The sequence below is a fragment of the Gadus morhua genome, chromosome 4 (assembly GCF_902167405.1).
Source record: "Gadus morhua chromosome 4, gadMor3.0, whole genome shotgun sequence".
Taxonomy (NCBI): Eukaryota; Metazoa; Chordata; class Actinopteri; order Gadiformes; family Gadidae; genus Gadus; species Gadus morhua.
Window position 1 is genome coordinate 33,870,243 of NC_044051.1, and position 20,336 is coordinate 33,890,578.

At 41.4% G+C, this 20,336-nt stretch overlaps 1 protein-coding gene across 1 annotated transcript in view; it reads right to left on the reverse strand.

Annotated features, from left to right (window-relative positions):
* LOC115542396 (NACHT, LRR and PYD domains-containing protein 12) overlaps positions 1-20,336 on the reverse strand; it is a 44,529-nt gene that overhangs the window by 17,091 nt on the left and 7,102 nt on the right. The window contains exons 2-6 of the mRNA XM_030354662.1: positions 18,513-18,609; positions 17,845-17,912; positions 15,210-16,995; positions 13,574-13,747; positions 9,063-9,236 (exon numbers count right to left, since the gene is read on the reverse strand). Coding sequence (XP_030210522.1) covers positions 9,063-9,236; positions 13,574-13,747; positions 15,210-16,995; positions 17,845-17,912; positions 18,513-18,595 — 2,285 coding nt within the window. The 5' untranslated portion in view covers positions 18,596-18,609. The remainder of the gene's footprint in view (positions 1-9,062; positions 9,237-13,573; positions 13,748-15,209; positions 16,996-17,844; positions 17,913-18,512; positions 18,610-20,336) is intronic.

Genomic DNA, 20,336 nt, shown 5'->3' on the forward strand with positions numbered 1-20,336 from the left:
AGCATTTAGCTAAACTTTCTTTGAGGTTCCCCTTTTAATAGTTTTTTGTTATTTTTTTTCTCTGAAGCACTTTGAGATTCTTGAATATAAAGTGCATTATAAATAAAATGTATTATTATTATTATTATTATTATTATCATTATTATTAAGTCTTGCTGCATTTTTAAGGTGATAATATGCAGATTTTGTAACTGATTTGATGTGACTGTCAAAATGTTAATCTGAATCCATGATAACCCCTAGATTTCTGGCTTTGATTGAGGTTTTCAAGGACAGAGAGTGAAGGTGTTGGGTTACTTTAAGCCTCTCCGTATTAGATCCAAATACAATTATCTCGGTTTTGTCCTCATTTAGTTGAAGGAAATCTCGGCACATCCAGTCTTTCACTTGCTCAATGCACTGGCACAGCAGATCTATGGGCCGATAGTCATTTGGTGATAGTGATACATAGATTTGCCCGTCATCAGCATAGCAATGATGGTCAATATTGTTTATTTGCATGATTTGCCCAAGTGGGAGCATGTAGATATTGAATAAAGAAGGTCCTAAGATCAAACCTTGTGGGACTCCACATGTCACGTTGGTTGATACTGATACAAAGTCGCCAATGGAAGCAAAGTAGTTCCTATTTTGTAGGTAGGACCTGAACCAATTTAAGACTGTGCCTGAAAGCCCCACCCAGTTTTCTAACCTGTCCAAAAGTATTGTATGGTCTACAGTGTTGAATGCAGCACTGAGGTCTAGTAGCATTAGTATTGAGGTTTTGCCAGAGTCTGTTTTAAGAGGGATGTCGTTTACAACTTTAACAAGGGCGGTCTTGGTGCTGTGAAGCGTTCAAAATCCTGATTGGAAGGTTTCATAGTAACCAGTTGATGCCAGGAAGTGATTAAGTTGCTGGAGGACAGCTTTCTCAATGATTTTACGTATGTAGGGTAGATTTGATATTGGCCTAATTAGAGGTTTAATTACTGCAGTTTTCAAGGCTTTTTTCAAATTGCCTGACTGGAGAGAGTTGTTAACTATTTGCAATGTGTCTATTGCTAGGCAGTCAAAAACATTCTTAAAGAGGTTGGTAGGTAAAGTATCAAGGCAACAGGTGGATGGCTTTAATTGTGTCACTGTTTCCACAAGAGTTTTAGAGTCTATAGAATTAAAGCATGCCATCATTGCCACGTTACTTTTGCCTGAATAGGGTGGTTTTGTCTGAAGTCGAGATATTGATGGTGCGTCTGACGCCTTCAATTTTATCAGTATAAAAAGCTTTAAACTCAAACGCATTTCTGTGTGGAATCGAGATCAGGTGGAATTTGTGTTGGGGGGTTGGTCAGTCTGTCAACAGTTGCAAATAGGGTTTTTGCATTATTAATATTGGTTTTAATGATATTAGAAACAATTGTTTCTCTAGCACTTTTTAAGTCTAAGTTTTAGGTGCAGAGGCTCTCTTTATAGTTATCATGGTGAAATTTTTTTATTTTACACCAGATGTGTTTAACCTTCCTGCATTCTTTTTTCTGTGCTTTTACAGAAGCAGCTTTTCTCCAGGGTGCCTTTTGCTTTCCAGAAATCGTTTTAACCTTATAAGGTGCAATGATATCTATGAGTTTCAAACTTTCAAATTAAATTCCATCAGCAGAACATGGGTTGAGAGGTGGTTGCAAGGAGATGGCCTTTTTAAAAAGTACATTCGAATGTTCATTGATATACCGTTTTTTGACAGCACTTGATTTTGTCTGTATGTTGGGAATAAAATATATATTAAAGAAAACACAAATTGGTCAGACAGTGAAGGATCAGTCACAGAGAGATCAGAAACATTGAGGCCCTTTGTGATAACCAGGGTTAGAGTGTGCCCCTTACAATGAGTAGCCTCTATCACATGTTGAGACAGTTCAAATGTGTCCAAAATGGTAAAACGTTTTTTTTGCACATTCAAATCATCAGTAAGAAAATTGAAGTCAGCAGTTATAACTAGACAGTTAAAGTCTGTGGAGATGCTAGAATATAATTCAGTAAAGTTATTGAAACAATTTGGTGAGTATGTGGTGGCCTGTCAAAACAGCACAAAGGTATTCGAATGATGGAAAATCACCAAATAACATGTTTCCCCCCCAAATACATTTTTAAATATGGCAGCCACCTCTTTTTCAAGATCTACATGCCTCAAACAAGTTATAGTTGGGAGGAGTTCTCTCTATCAGAAAGGTTGCACTTGTAGCGACCCTGGGACATTTAAATAGTTTGTGTGTTATGTGTTGCATTGTATTTCGTTGTCCGTTAAGCGAGTTGTTCTATGTGCATGTATTGCAATGTTCTTCTTGTCAATCAGTTTGGGGGCGAATCATTAGGTCAGCTGGGGGAGGGCCTTGGAAGAACAGGAGGGTGGGGGCTTGCACGTTGGAGGGACCGTGTTGGGGGTTGCCCGGGTAACAGGGGTTTGTTTTGTGTGGGACTTCTGCCGTTGATTACGCGTTTCAGTGACCTGGTTTTTGTAACAATAAAATTTATTTATTGTTAATTAAATACTTATGACTGGACATCGTTATGTCACCGCGAGGTCATTACACACTGTTATTTTGTTCCAGCCATGTTTCAGATAAAAACATAAAATCCTGTTTAAAAGTGGTAAAAAATCATTAACTTAAAATGATTTGTTATTAAGAGACCTACGATTAAGTAGACCCATCCTGATGATGTTGTTGATAGGCCTTAAGGTTGTTTTTGGTTTGGAAGCAATAGGTATGAGATTTGTGAGGTTAGCAGTGTGTCTAAGTTTCCCTTTGTTTACTCTCTTAGTGGTTACAGCAGGAATGCAAAAGTTGCCATGTTTTGACGTAGGCAACCTTGGGTTCAGCAGATTATGCGAAACTTCAGAGAAGCAAAGTGTATGCGCAAGTTGCACAAGCAACATTATGTATGCGCCCTTAAAATAGCATCTGGACAACCCTCCACTGACTTCAAACCAGGTATTTCCTGGTTTGTGGCACAAGTGGTTTCTGAAACTGCAAAATAGCACCAGGGAACGTTTGCGCCAGAACACGCCTCCTCCTTTCGCCGAACCTCCCCTTGGGGCGCAAGATCATTCCCTAATTTACCGAAACGTGGCGCAGGAGGGAAAAGAATGCTCTGCGCCAGTTGCAAACTAGCAACGACATATGCGCCAGTGATTAAGTCAATTGCGCCAGATGCAAGATAGGGCCCATTGTTGTGGGTCACAAAGCTGTGTTGTTAAATTGTCCCTTTATTTTTAACTTACAATTTAAAAGCATAAGTGAAGTAACCGCCCGTCTAGGCAACAAGATAACATGCCTAACCTATCTCTCACCTTGTAGTTAAATTCTGCCCTCCTGGTCATCCTGGTGAAGTGGTCTATAACTCATATACCAACTGGGAGTTCATTCTAAGGATTTAACTGTTCTCCTTTCAATTGCAACAAAAGCCAAGTTTCGCAGACGCTCCTGTCCTATGGTATTGCGTGTGTAAGTTTTAAGACGTTTTAGATATGAAAAACTTCTCTCCACACCAGCAGATGTCACTCCTATTGTAGCAATTAAGCACAATAGCCAATAAACCTCTGACATAACTTTGTCAAGTCCACCCTGCTTGAAAAATGCAATGAAGTCACAAAGTTTAACCTTTCCAGTGTGAAAATCCCTGTCTTAATATAGAACTTGCAAAAATGCCTTTAATCTGTCTGATTTAAACAACTGGCCATATCCCTTCAACAAGCAGTCAAATGCCTCAGTTGGAAAGGTATCCAACTGACATTTCTTGAAATGAAGCTGAATTGAGCAGTTGAAGAAAAACCCTGGTTCTCAATGTTTGCAAAGCGTGTTGTGATTTGATCGATGAGTTTGTTCAACACAGCCATGTACACTCCTTTGTAACACTCTTTTGGTTCTGGACCACGGTTTCTTGTCCTTGGATTCTGTGCTGGATCATAGGCCATATCAACAGCCTTTTCATAGATGGCACAAAATGACACCTCTGAAGTCTTCTCTGTGATAAAGGACAGAAGAGCGTTAACCCGTGCTTTTTAGAAAACCACATCTGCAGCTCTATGTTGTAAAATGTTGAAAACAAAATCTGTTTCTGCCAGAACCTGATTCTATGTCAGCAACATGAAAATAAATTAAAAATCCTCCAAATCTTTCATGATTCCATCAGGGCCCTGTACCACGAAGCTCGCTTAGAGGGTTAGCGAGGTATGTTGAGCTCCAAGCCTGGGTTAGTTGTACCACGAAAGTCGATCTCTTTTAGCGTCGCTGTATCACCATGGTGACTTATGCTCGCAACCAAACCTGGTCGGGAGCAGTTTTTCGGCTTAGTCTAGCCGGAGATCTGCTACTTAAATCGGCGTGCGCAGCTTCCTAGCCCCTCCTCTGACAATGGCGTCACCATTTGTGGGTGTTCCCGTGGACCCCGGCGCACTTCTCCATAGACAAGGGTTTTACGGGACAGAACCGATCCCTTGGCATTGTCTGACGGTATTCAGATTTCAGACTTTATTGTCATTGTGCAAACAACGAAATTGGGGTTCTTCATGAGAGATACAGATTCTCATCAGAGGGTGTTCGTTATTTGATCGTCCTTTTGGACCTTATGTAGACAATGATTACTGTTGCACATTGTGTCTCAGTGACAGAGTGCTAGAGTGGAGGTAGCGCGTCAGTTTTTTGAATTTTTGCGCGGGGGTTCGACTCCCAAGTGACGTGAATTTATGTGAAGCTTAAAAAGTCCTAATTCTCATGCATATGGAATACTTATTCACTAAAGCTTATGGAATTATATTTTTGTGCTTATTTCGAACTTGAACCCATATTTTCAAGGCCGTGCTGGTACCACATCTATGGGGGTAAAATGCATGATGATAGACCGGCGAATTTGAACCCCGGTCGCTGGCGTTCGGGTCTTATAGGCCTACTAATCCACTGCGCTACAGCTGCTACCTCTCAGCGGTCAAAAACATGCGATACATTTCTTAAATAGGGTGTATTTAAAGTGAATTCCCTAAATGATAGAATAAGGCAGGATGGACGTTGCTTATGCATTTTTAAATCATCATCATTCTATTTGGATTAATGGCGAACAATTCTGCATTTGGCATAGTTATTCTATTTGGATTAATGGCGAACAATTCTGCATTTGGCATAGTTATTTTACAGACAATATGCAGAATCTTTTCACTTATACGCATATAGACTGCTTGATCTATCGTAAAGGTGGGAAAAATGACGCAAAAAACACCCCTTTCACGTGAACGCGCAATGAACCTAAAGCGGAAAACCTGGTTCAACTAATTGAATCTAAAGTGAGCTTCGTGGTACCATTTAACTCTGATTGCGAGTTGCGGCTCTGTCGAGCTAGGTTTTCCCAAGAAAGCCTGGGTATGTTCAGCGAGCTTCGTGGTATACCCCACTGCTCTATTTATTGTGTCATCATCATCACCACTCTGAACCATCCTGTCAAAAACATCAAGCAATTTATCATAATTGTTTGCAACAGTGCCAACAATTCTTGACGAAAGTTCCACTGGGTAGGGGCAATTCTAGGAAGGCGGGAAAAATCACTCTCCTCCAAATACATCATTCTCCCCGTTTACACGAAGGGAAAACGCAGATATTTCCCCGCGGTTTGGCCTCTCATTTATCACAGAAAACGATCATTTCTAAAAACTCCGGCCAAAGTGGAGATTTCTGAAAACGCCGGTTATGTGTTGTCGTGTCAACGGGGAGAAACTGGATTTTAGGTTCTGAAGCGTCACATTATGCGCCAGGAAATGCTTAACGTCATATGAGCGCCCTATGTTTACAGTTTGTTTGTTACAGGAAGACGCTTGTGTTATTCGTTGTTGTTGATTCTGAGGATTCTGATTGGCTTGCATGGCTTTTTTCCTTCTCCCTACACTGCCGCCCATAGGTTTGGCATAGTTATAATGGCGCTCGACGGCGTATTTATGCGTTTTGATGTAAACGACAACTTTGAAAATGGAGGGGGGGAAATATTTGTTTCTATAAATACCCTGCTACGTATAAACGTGGCCTTAGTTGACCTGGTGAAAAATGTTGAGAAGCCAGTGAAATTACCAAAGAAAACTCTTGCCTCTTGGATACACCGTGCACCTTGACTGAGCACAAGATTGAGCCGGTGAGCATAACAGTGAACAAACTGCGCGTATGGAGCAACAGCTTTTACTTTGGCCTGTAAGCCATTAAGAGATGATGCCATGACAGCTGCTCCATCATACGTTTGACCAACAAGTTTGTTTCTGCAATCATAAACTGCCATTTCACTGTCTACATTTTTTTTAAATAGCATCTCTGCCATCTGGCACGTCAAAGAATCTGAGAAAACGTTCCTGGATCACCCCAGCAACATCAACATATCTCACGATAATGGACAGCTGCCTACTACATGAAATATCAGTAGTCTCATCAACCTGCCACAAGAAAATAGTGCTTTGACTATTTCGCGTTTAATCTCCTCTTGAATGACAGCTGGAGCAGATTCAATCAGATCGTTCTGAATCGTCTTTGACATTCCCGAAAGAGCAGTAGATTACTCTAAATTGGAAGACAAGGCCTCGTCATAACGGGCGACCACATCAGCAAACTCTATGTAGTTGCCTTTATTGTCAGAAACTGCACTTTCATCATGCCCTCTAAAAGCAAGCTCCTTGCGTCGCAAAAGCGTGGTTGTATCAATCAACCTTCGCTGAACTTCACAGTTCTTCCTCACATTCTCATTGTGCTGTGTTAGCTGGATTCAAACACCTTCATTGATTTGTTAGCCAGTTGACCTTGTCATACATGGAGCAATTGAAATTTCTCATTACCGTAGCACCAACGAGCTGTGTTATTTTCACAGGAGGGTTTGGTCTGCCCTTTACTTTCACTCGTAATTTGTCCTCATATGAAAATTACTGAAAATAATCCTGTAAGATGAACACAGTCAACGATGTTTATCCCCCTATACACTGGTATTCCAATCCATCTTGCACCTGAGCTAGCGGCTGCTAGCAAAAAACCCTAACCCTAAATAACACTAACCCTAAACAACTAAATCTCACCTACACAGAAAAAAATATGTATCTTATTAAATGAATATTCAACAAATAACTTATGTGTTCGTCAGTCGTCACTGTCAAAGTCAGTACACGATAGCTGTCCAATGAAGGCGGTGACTGGCCAGAGTGTTGTGTCAATCATAATCAAGTGACGGAAGTGCAAAATTCTACCCTATCGTCACTGCTTCACGGGTGGGACTTATCTGCCATAACGATAAATTGAAACAGAAAGACGAGCCGCTTGGGGTTTCACTCGATTTACATTGAAGTCAATGGGAAAATATAGTATCTATTGTGGTGAAGCAAAAGGAAAGTCTGATTCACTGTAATTACCTGTTCCACCGTGGGTGGCACTGTTGTCACAGAATTGATTTTAGGAAAACAGCTCGTCTTAGTGACTGTATTTCTGTTCCAAAGCACTGAAAATGGGATTATTGTCAGATTTTATTATTTTTATTTCTTTTACTTTTCTTTGGTGAAGCACTGCTTCAACTGTAGTCTTATAGAAGCCTCCACTGACTTGGGTGTTATCACTCTGTGGCCATGACGTGGTGATGCTATCATTGACACAAATACAAGTTTGATGCCAACATATTCCAGTTCCTTAAATTCAGCTGGAAAATCACAAAGGGAGGAGACAGTGGAGCTGGAGTTGTTGTTGTGGCTATGGGAGAGATGAGGCTCACGATGAGGTCATCATTGATGGGGGAGTACAGAGGAGGGGGGTGGCCGTTCCTCGCCAAGCCAGCATCAGCGATGGGGAAAGGGACGGTGTCGATTGCTTTGGGCGGGCTGTTGTCTCTCTTCAAGGTCTGTGTTCTTTCTGCTATCTATGTGTCAGATGGTGGCAGAGCAGACGTGTGGGGGAGGCTGTAGTCTCGCTTCTTCTCAACCTGTGATCTGACTGTGGCCTGTGTGTCAGACCATGGCAGGGTAGATATGTGGGAGAGCGAGAAGAGAGGATTGTCCCCTAACAGTTTTGAGCCTAACCTGTTTGGGTGTAGGCCATCTGCTCTGAAAATATATTTGCACCCCCAAAACAAGTTGAAATGGTCAATAAAGCCCCTTCTTCTTTCACGTACATCCATTTTTATTTTTATTTCAGAACATGTAACACTGCACCGCATGGGTGGGAAATTTAAAAAAATAACTACACTGCAACAACGCTTTCACAAGCAGCAATTATCCATCAGTCTATTAAATTAAGCAGGATCAACAGATTGCTGCGTGCGCGCCGCGGTGCACCGGCTACGACATGCAAACTGCCGTGCACGGACAGTAATGTGCGCGCCGCGGTGAAAGGACCCGGACCACAAGGTGCACGCCTCAGCTTGTATTTTGGGTTAAACTGCGTTGCTTTGACACTGTCAATTAGACAAGTAACCATTCTTTTACCGTTATATCAATCTCAATTAATCCACTTCCAAATATGGAGCATGTTAAAACTTGAACGTGAGATTTTACTGGGGAACAGCAGATCAACACTGAGGCACAGCAGATCAATACTGGGGCACAGCAGATCAATACTGAGGCAAAGCAGATCAATACTGTGGCAGGTGCCCCAGTAAAAGGGTTCTAGCAACGCCCATGACCTCACGCATTTAAAGGGGTTGAACCGGGAAAGCGACGGACCGACAAGGCAAAGGAGGAGGAGGGAGGAGATGGTAGAGACACAAACAGTTATGGATTTTTTTCATGTAGCCTATTCATTTTCATTTAGACAAAGAAGTGCCGGAATGTTCCAGCATGTTCCGGCTCAAATGAATAACTGCCCCCTATGCATTCAAAACTTTACCGTTAAACTTATTTAAAGTGAGGGAATCTGTTCACATGAATGGACACAGATGGTTGGTAGGTGACCAAGGATACGTCTTGAGCACTGAGACGACATTATTTATTCATTGATTTAGACCTGTTATCTTTCTGGAGGTAAATCTGTTCAACGTCCTCTGATTTTGAGCTTGTGGTGTAACTGTTTTGACCATTGAGTGAAACTGACCTGAGAGTTTCCAGTGTACAGTGTGGACTCTTCAGTCCAGCAGAGAGCAGCCTCACTCCTGAATCCTGCAGGTCATTGGTACTCAGGTCCAGCTCTCTCAGACTAGAGGAGTTGGAGCAGAGAACTGAGGCCAGACCTTCACAGCAACTCTCTGATAGATGACAGCCATTCAGCCTTCACAAAATGAACAGAACATGTTAGGAACTGCGATTAAAGTTACATTTGAAATTTGTTATTAGACATGTTTTATTAGTTTAAATGAATGTCAATACAGTAGATCTTAAAAATATAACTGACTTAGAGGTAAGATAACTAAAGCATCAACAAAACTCCAGAAATTGTCCCTAGAAAAGTTACATTTCTAATAAGAATCTATTATTATCTTAACTAAACAACTCTAAAGTCCACCTTACTGTCTGACTACATGGTTATGAGTAGAAGAAGAATGTAAACATACACCTTATGCCAGCATTAACCTTTCACTGTCATGGCAACACAAATAGAGTGAGATGAGGTCTTGTGTTTGCTAAGATGAGTGGTAATGGCACTGCGATGCACGCAAACAAGGTAACTCACCACTTTAGTTCTGTGCTGAGTTAAAGCGCAGCTATATTGCGGCGCCAGTGTGATCGCTCTTTTGGGAAACACGACCCACTTAAGTTCCCATGAAGACACTCTGCTTTTATCGGAAAACTAAAACAGTGATTTGTACTTTCTGCAAAGTTTCATTAAAATGTCACCGCAGCACTACCGCTATTCACGCCGGTATGGAAGAAATTAACCCTATATTTTATGGCAAACTATGATTATTATCAGGCCTATATATCATATAAATACATTAATGGTGGAAAATTGCTAGTCACATTTCCCCTATAAGTGGGGTTTGACATGGCGCCAGAGAGTCAGGCCTAAAATGCTGATGCCAGGTGTAGGGTCCAAAGGGTGCACTGAAACTGCACCGTCAAACTTAGGACCTTGAAACGATCGAACATGCTATGCTCTGTACATTATCTATGTTCTGTATGCATAGGGAGCAGGATAAGCAGGATAAATAATAGTTATGTGTGTCTTGGATGAGGATTTGCAAAAAGTGTAGGCCATAACGGGAACAAGCAAGTAAATTAGGAAGAGGAATCCAGAACATCGGGCAGTGTTTTTGCAAACCACTCGGCCTTGCTGTTGCTTGTTCGCGGGTAACAATAAAGTGGTTACACTGGTTATTATTAGTAGGTATTTGTTTGAGAAGGAGGAGGAGGTGTCACAATGTCTGACTTTTGTCATAGACCACTAGATGTCGCCAATTCTGACTTTCTGTTCTCTGTGTTTTTCCGTCTAATTATGTCTCTTGTTAAGCAGACTCACCTGCCCCCTGTTAATTAGTCATGTGATTTGTTCAGCCTTTTTGTCTCACAGTATTTGAGCCTGATCTTTTCATTCTGTCTCTGTTAGGTCTTCACTGAACCCCTGTTAGTAAACCTTCTAAAAAACTGAAAAATACCCCCTATCAGTATGGGGCTAGTCTCATTAATAATGAATGCACAGAGAAGGATTCACAAATGTATTTTGTAATTTATATATAAATTACTCTCTTCTCACAAATACATTTCAATGCACACACAAATGGATATTGGTATGTATCAATGCAAAATAAATCCATAAACAAATAATTTTCACAAACATTTCTGATCGACACAAATGTGTCTTGTTTTAAATAAATGTAATATAAATCCATACATAGGCCTATATGAATTAAAAAAATATTTGCAATTTTCATGAAAAATGTATTTGGATGTTGTTACATTTATATACAAACTGTTAAACTTGAATAAACAGGACGCTTTTCATTTGTGAACTTGTTTGCATTTGTGTCTGAACTGGTCTGTATTTACATGTGGATTTTTGAGACTCTCCTGACGTGGCTGGATTCACAAACGCTTTTTTTCAACATGGAACTCTCTGTAGCCAATCAGATGCCTCCCTCATTTTCAGCCAATCAGATGACTGCAGTTCCGACCTCTGAAGAATAAGTCCAGCCTCCGAGCATCCCGGTTCCTTCGGTCAAATGTCTATGGTCAATAACATGTTTTTTTTCAATGATCGTACATAACAATCTCTAGGTGGCGAAGAAGTATAAGCTGCGTCACGTTTTGAACTACACACTTTTTCCATCTAGTTTCGACTGGGTTTTGGGATTGTCGGTGCCGTTAAAGTAGTAAACGATTATTAATGCTACTTTAACGGCACCGACAATCTAAAAACCCAGTCACTGCAGTCATGTGATTGGCTGAAAACGAGGGGGGCATCTGATTGGCTACAGAGAGTTCCATGTTGAAAAAAATGCCTTTGTGAATCCAGCCACGCCAGGAGAGTCTCAAAAATCCACATATAAATCCACAACAGTTCACACACAAATGCAAACAAGTTCACAAATGAAAAGCGTCTTGAAAATTCAAGTTTAACAGTTTGTATATGAATGTAGCAACATCCAAATACATTTTTGATGAAACTTACAAATATTTTTTTTATTCATATATTTATGGATTTATATTACATTTATTTAAAACAAGACACATTTGTGTGTGGATCAGAAATGTGTTTGTGAAACTTATTTTTGTTTATGGATTTATTTTACATTTATACATACCGATATCCATTTGTGTGTGCATTGAAATGCATTTGTGAGAAGAGTGTAATTCGAAAAATACATTTGTGAATCTTTCTCTGCATTTATTATTAGTGAGACTGTTCTGACCCCATTTATCAGTGCTTACGTTAATTTGTAAAGTGGGAGGTCCCGGAACGCAGAGGGGGGGTGGATCCGGCGACTCAAAACGGGGTGTGATGATGTGAATGGCTTCTTCACTGTGTTTAACATGTTTTAAAAGATTCATGTGTTCCTGTCTGGGTGTTATGCTGCGTTTTAATATCCATCCGTCTCGGAGGTCCGAGGACGTTGCCTAGCAACACGCACAAACACGCCCCTTTTCCTCGGACGGCGAACTCGCCATCTCGGTTGAACTCAGTGGTGACCAAGCAAAATTCCGAGACAGAATTCGAGATGGCTGCGCCCATTTTGCTTGGACCACTTTGGTGATTTAAATGGCAATTTCAATCACTCGTATTACTGCAATACCTTGCTTACTGCGTCCGTATCTCTGCCTATGGCCTATAGCCTACTTATTTTGGAGCGCCTGGTCCTCTGCCAATGCTACCGCGACAACAGCTTTCCGGGTGGCGTCCATGTTTTCCTCCAACGACCGAGCGAAATAATAAAAAACTTGAAGTGTGGGCGTGGCGTCAGATCCGAGATCTGAGTCGGTTCGCAGAGAATACTCGAACGCAGCATAAGACCTGTAATAGTCTGCAGCTGTGGCTCATAGGCTAATTGAGCCACATCCATTCTGTTGCTCCTTAAAAGGGCAAGAGTTATAGACTGGAGGGAGGCTTCAGTTGTGCAAGTGAATCAACTGTTGAGGTATTGTTTGTTTTTAAGTAAAAATATGCTTTTTACCAACAACCATGTGCATCAAGGAAACTCTTATTTCCACAGGGTTTGGAGGTAACGGAATACACTGCCTACGTAGCCTCTCTGACTAAAAAAACCCTAAACAACGCTGTGTGTACATCAGGGCAATTTTTATTTGAATTTCAGAACATGTCAAACTGCACTGCATGGGTGGGAAACAAATACATTGCGACAATCGCTTTCACAAGCAGCAATTATCCATCAGACTATTAAATTAACCAGGATCAGGGGATTGCTGCGTGCGGTGCACCGGCTACGTCATGCACACTGCCGTGCGCAGACAGTAATATGCGCGCAGCAATGTATGGACCCGGACCACAGGCTGAGCTTGTATTTTGTTTAAACTGCATTTCATTGATAATCCATTTTACCGTTATATTAATCCACTGCCAAATATGGAGCTTGTTAAAAGTCGAGCATGAGAATTTACTGGGGAACAGCAGATCAATACTGGGGCACAGCAGATCAACACTGGTGCTCAGCAGATTTATACTGGGGCAGGTGCCACAGTAAAAGGGCTCTAGCAACGCCCATGACCTCATGTATGGACCGACAAGGCAAAGGAGGAGGAGGGAGGAGATGGTAGAGACAAAAACAGGATTTCGTTATTTTTACATAAGCGATTCATTTTAATTTTGACAAAGGAGGTGCCAGAACATATTCACGTGTGTTCCGGCTCAAATGCATTCTGCCCCCTATGCATTCAAAACATTAACTTAAACTTATTTGAAATGAGTGTATCTGTTCACATGAATGGACCCCGGTAGGTGACCAAGGACATTTTCACGTATAATAAAGGGGTGGACATTTGTTAGGGTGCCACCAAATTAAAAAGATAGTAGCCAGAATGTGTCTTGAGCCCTGAGACGACATTGTTTACTTATTCATTTAGACCAGTTAACTTTCTGGAGGTAAATCTGTTCAATGCCCTCTGATGTGGAACTTGTGGTGTAAGTGTTTGACCATTTGACTGAGTGAAACTGACCTGAGAGTTTCCAGTGTACAGTGTGGACTCCCCATTCCAGCAGAGAGCAGCTTCACTCCTGAATCCTTCAGATCATTGGAACTCAGGTCCAGCTCTCTCAGACTAGAGGAGTTGGAGCTGAGAACTGAGGCCAGAGCTTCACAGCATTCCTCTGACAGACCACAGTCATTCAGCCTGCACACACAATAAACAGAACACGTTAAGAATTGTGATTAAAGTAACTTAGATCTTTTACTTTTAACTTAATGAAGGACTTATGTTGAAATCTTTAATTAGCGATGTTTTATGAATTTAACAAATATATACTAGTCAATACATTGACTTTTTATTGTAGGATTATGTATTTTATGTATTGCATTGTAATACATGTTATAGTACATCTACAGGATGTTTTGAATATTAGCGTTACAACCTGCGGCGGCACAAGGGGGGGGGGGGGCTAGCGGGGGCTTAAGCTCCCCCTGAAAAAAGGCTGAGCCCCCTCCAAGCCCCCCCTCCCAAAAACCCAGTCCAAAAAATATGTTTTTAATAATAATGTGGAGAGCACACTGAACGACCAGACGGGACCCCAAGTTGAGAGAGTTTGCGACTCTCGTGGCTCATACTCCGCACGAACGTGAGAGAGACTTAATGTAAACACACCACACATACACACACCTGAAACACACATCCTTCGCCCACAACTACGACTGCCTCGTGCTGGCTGACTCTCGCAGGATCCATTGTGGCACTTGACGACCAAGGCCGTGATCGCCACAATAATATAATAATATATATATATTTATTATTATATGAAGACATCAAACTGACTTATATGTAACAAAACTGAACTTTGAAATCATATTTTTCATTTGCGTAAGTGATGATGACCGTTGCTGCTTGTTGTGTGATTTGATTGGTTGATTCATATCATAGTGTTGTGTGTTGTATTATTTGTTGCGTCCAAATGTATTAACCCCTGCTATAAACAATCTAGCCACCCATAGCTTGCGCAATCATAATTCTTTGATTGCGGGTAGCGCTGCTACTATCATTTAGCTGGGCGATCTCAACAGTGAATAAAGTACTCTCCTCCTTTGTCTCTTCCCTCTCTCTCCTTTTCCCACTCACTCGTGACCTCTCACCCTTCCTCAACATGACCCTGAAGTCTCTTTATCAACACATCCTCTTGGTTAAACCCAAAGCGTCCATATAACCAAACTACTGAACTAGGTTGGGTTAAAATAGTGGGTTATTACTAATTAACGTATATTTATCATTGTATCCCTCAAATCAATAATAACTTATCATACATATAGCTGGATATTTAAATATAAATACAAGTATTAATAAATAATATTAAAACAATATAAATTCTTGGCTTTCCTTATTTCATAATAAATAGAGCTTTTGAGTTTGACTTTTCAACCTGGTTACGCAATATAACATTGTGTATATTGAGATACATGTCATAAGGTAACCTCGAAAGATGTTTTCTATGTTATCATAACTTTTACATTCTACTATTGTATATTATATAGTTTGTATATTGTGATATATGTTATTATTAGCAGTGGTGTAGTCTACGTGATACACAGGTATACGCCTTATACCCACTAGGAACGCACCAGGATTTGCATATTATTAGTTAACTTACAGAGATGTTTTGTAGGCTTTGACCACTGGCAGCAGCCTCAGAAGTCCCTCCTCTGAAGAAGAGTATTCCTTTAGGTGAAAAACATCCAGCTCCTCTTCTGATGACAGTAAGATGAAGACCAAAGCTGACCACTGAGCAGGAGAGACATGTGTTTCGAAGAGACTTCCTGATGTCAGGGACTGTTGGATGTCCTCCACTAGAGAACGGTCATTCAACTCATTCAGACAGTGGAACAGATTGATGCTTCTCTCTGGAGAGAGATCTCCACCTATCTTGCCCTTGATGTAAGACACGATTTCCTTGTTGGTATGCGAGCTACTAGCTACTGTCTGTCCCAGCAGATCTTGTAGGAGAATCTGATTGGGCTCCAGAGTGAGGCCCAGGAGGAAGCGGAGGAACAAGTCCAGGTGTCCGTTCTTACTCTCTAAGGCCTTATCCACAGCACTCTGGTAGAGGAGGAGGAGTTTATCATCACCGGAGGTTGGTTGTTCTTCTAAGAGCAGATTGACACCAGTGTAGTTGAAGGACCGCAAGACATAAAGAGCAGCCAGAAAGTCCTGGAGGCTCAGATGGACCAAGCAGAACTCCTTGTCCTGGTACAGCACACACTTGTTGTCTTTCTGGGTGATCAATCCTGAGTACACTGTGGCTTCGTCGCTATATTCTTTACACTCTGCCAGGTCTTTCTCGTAAAAGATCAGATTGCCACTCTCCAGCTGGTTAAAAGCCAGTTTTCCCAAGAAAAAAATGATCTGCCTGCTCTGTGAACTCCAGTGTGTATCTGTTTCAGCTGTCGAACGATACTTCCTGTCCCCCTGCATGGACTGAACCCTCAGGAAGCGGCAGTATATCTGAGTCACGGTATTGGGAGTCTCTTCTCCTATCTTGGATGTTTTGATGATGTCCTCCAGAACTGTAGCAGTGATCCAACAGAAGACTGGGATGTGACACATGATGTGGAGGCTTCTTGATTTCTTGACTTGGGAGATGATTGTGCTGGCCAGTGTCTCCTCTCTGAATCTCTTCCTGAAGTACTCCTCCTTCTGTGGGTCGGTGAATCCTCTGACCTCTGTCACCACGTCAACATACTCGGCAGGGATCTGATTGGCTGCCACAGGGTGTGTGGTTATCCAGATGCGAGCAGAGGGAAGCAGGTTGCCCCTGATGAGGTTTGTCAGCAGCACCTCCACCGAGGTGGATTTTGTGACATCAGTCCAGATCGGTGTGTATTGAAAGTCCAGAAGAAGTCGACACTGATCCAGTCCATCCAAGATGAAGACAACTTGGAACCGGTCGTATCTGCAGATTCCTGCTTCTTTGGTCTCAATAAATAAGTGATGAAGAAGTTCCACCAAGCTAAACTCTTTCCCTTTCAGTAAATTCAGCTCTCTGGAAGTGAGGAGAAATGTGAAGTGTATGTCGTGGTTGGCTTTGCCTTCAGCCCAGTCCAGAATGAACTTGTGTGTTAAGACGGTTTTACCAATGCCGGCCACTCCAGTTGTCATTATTGTCCTGATTGGTTTATCTTGTCCAGGTAGGGGTTTAAAGATGTCTCCACATTTGATTGGTGTTTCCTCCTTGACTGGTTTCCTGGAAGCTGTTTCAATCAGTCTGTTCTCATGTTCCTTGTTGACCTCTCCGCTGCCTCTCTTTGTGATGATGATCTCTGTGTAGAACTCATTCAGAGGTGTTGAATGTCCTGCTTTAGGGATTCCTTCAAACATACACCAGAACTTCTTCTTCAAATTAGACTTGATTATATGTTGGCACTCGACAGCAGCAGATCCTAAATGAGAAAAACAGAAGCCATCAATTAGTGGATGGTGGCATCAGTGGGAACATGTCAATTTTTCCTGTTTAATGATCAACTTCATGATATTTAGTGGCTTCATTACTTGTGGTCGGAGAAGATGGTCGTGACAAAGACATGTTATGGATTCAAAATGTTTAGGACTATTTCGTAACAGCAATATGATTGTCTAATGATAATAATAATTATAGTGAATTGGTGTAAAATGGCTAATATAACAAGATAGTGTTGCACCTCTTCCACTGAGTTATTCTGCTGTTGATCTACAGTTTATGTTTATTATTAATATTAATAATAATAAGAAGAAGAATATTCAATTGTATTTCAAGGCGCCTTTCATGACACCTAAGGTCGCCTTACAATTCATAAAACAATCTAGAGTCAAAAACAGCAAGAGCTGCATGGCCAACAGCATGAACAAAACAAGACATAAGACCCAAATAGGAGGGGGTAAGAACAGCAGTGAGGAGACCCAGGTAGGAGGGGGGAGAACAGCAGTGAGGAGACCTAGGTAGGAGGGGGTAAGAACAGTGAGGAGACCCAGGAAGGAGGGGGTAAGAACAGCAGCACAACAGGGTTACGAGGGGAACCCACAGTAGGGGGTCATTACAGTGAGCAGGCCAGTGGGAACACATGTGTTTTGATTCCCCCACACTATCCCTACATATCTGGATCAAACAAGTTAACCTGATAACCTCCAATAACCCTACATATCTGGATCAAACCATTTAACCTGATACCCCCACTATAACCCTACATATCTGGATCAAATCATTTAAACTGATACCCTGGAGGGGCGTCCATCTTTAAGGTTAGGAGGTATACCCATAGAGCTGTCACTCTTCATGGAGACACAGCTGGGTCCAGGGGAGTCTGCCCTCTCCTGCCTCCGTCTGAAAAACAAGAACCATATGGAAGTTAGGATTTGTGGATGTCATTTCATTTGATCATTTATTGTGGGGCTACTCAACTACTTTCTCATGACTTTTGATTTCAATAATCCTTCTCATCTTATTGAAATGGAAATTGAAGGGGGGGGGGGGGGGGGGGGGGGGGGGGGGGGGGGGGGGGCAGAAAAAGTTATTATGGTATTTAAGCACTTACGTACATGCTGACCTAAAAACACACTAAGTACCCTTTATACTGTGCATAGAGTGTTTATTCACAATGCGTTTCAGCTAACATAGAAAATAGAGCAGTCAGTCAGTATTTCAACAAATCACTTCACCTCCAAAGATAAATTCAAACTGATTCAATAATTGAGCTGTTTGAAAGACATTGAACCTGTAAAGTAAAGGTTCAAAACTAAAAGTCGTCTTAATATTAAATTCATTCATACGATTGCTGGGTCCGGGGGAGTCTGCCCTCTCCTGCTGCTCTGGGCTTCAACACAACACACACATCTTTTACTCAGACTACTTATGGAGTCATGATGTATCACTGCTGAGTGCTGAGATGGACAACAGTCACAGACAGAGACATAATCTTCTTACCTCTTTGCTTTGCTCTGGCAGCCATGTTCCCCAGGCAAAGGGGTTTTAGAGGTAGGACCCCCCTCCACTCTCTCCTCATCCATAGTAGACTGGAGACCTGCACACAAACACAACTCCTTCTGAACTTTATCTGTTTATTGAGAGAGAAGATCATTGTGACCGTGTCACACTAAAGCATTATGGACGTCATAGATCATAAATATGAACCCCACGACACAACATAACCACACTGCCCTCACTACAGTACAGATGTGTACAGCAGTTGAGAACTGAAAGATGAGAATTAATCACCTTGGAGACTGTAACTTTGCTTAAATTACAACACAAAAAAGATATAGAATAGAATTAAAAAATGCATAGCGGAACAATTAAAAGTAAAGAACGTTAGAATAATTTCTCCACTGGAACGAAGTCTGAATTCTGTCACTTTACTAAACCACAGAAAAATTAACTGGTGAAGCTCAACAAATCAATAGGGTGTCCTCTTATGACCAACTAGTGTCTTTCTCTCCCTATATGGCCCCAGCTGTGGTTTGAGCCACAGGAACCCCCCTGTGAAAGTGGTACAGTCCAGCAACAGGCTACAAGGAGGATCTATAAAACTGTTAATCCCCAGTAACTATGTGCACATATTGAACTTGTGATTTAAATATCAGCACATTCAAAGGACTTCTGTCACGTCCTTCTTTAAATTTTGAGAAGCATCAAGACAAACAAATCACTTGAATATTGAATCCAGTGTTCTCTCTCTCTCTCTCTCTCTCTCTCTCTCTCTCTCTCTCTCTCTCTCTCTCTCTCTCTCTCTCTCTCTCTCTCTCTCTCCTCTCTCTCTCTCTCTCTCTCTCTCTCTCTTTCCTTCCTATACCTGTACATTTCTGGAATCTTGCAATCCATCAACATCACAAAGTGGTATAGTTAATATATTATCCTACACAGGGCTGTAGTGGAGGGTAAACGCACGTAAACGCCGTTTACGCACCTCTGGAATTTAGGAAATAGCGTTTACGCACCTCAAAGTTCCCTGTGCCTTGTATTCTGCCGTTGGAAATAATCGGAAATAAATTCAGCATCATTTTAAAACACCTAAGACAAGGTTTCATATTGTTGAACAAATAAACGCTGTAATCTGAATCATTTTCATCTGGCCTATGCTATTATGGTCTGTGACCCTCCAATCAGTGCCTTGCGGCTGCGGCAGCAACACCAATCAGGATCCAGGAAAATATGTAAACAGGAAGTATAGTAAACACATGGCCCTGCGCGTTGTGGATTATCATACCTGTCATTAATTAGCCATGGATATCAGGCGATTTTTGACAGAAGACGCTTCGAGTGCTCCCACTCCAACAGATGCCCGAAAAAGGCCTCAAGTTACAAAGTAAGACTGAAGATGATCAATTCACATGAGTTGTTTTTGTGATTTATAAATCAATTTTACTTGACGAAACTATTAAGTGACTACGAGCATTCAGATTGGCCAATGCGTAGTCATGCTATCCGTGTACTGCCCACGTCAAAATGAGTGGAAAGTCAGTCAGAGTTTTACTATCCATATTAAACTCCGGTTTTTCGGCGTATCAACTTCGCTATAGCTTGGTCGCTATGTTAAAGCCTCAATTTGGAGATGCGAGGTTGGCGGTTGCAGCCGTGGACTCCGCGGCTCGAACCGTGGATCGGGCGGATGACGCGACAATTTTTTTTTTTTTCAATTTCAAAAAATATATTTCAATTAAATTCGGCGCGGTTGGCGGTTAAACCAATAAAAATATAAATATTTATAAATATTTGTATTTATATATATAAATATTTTTATTTTATTATTTA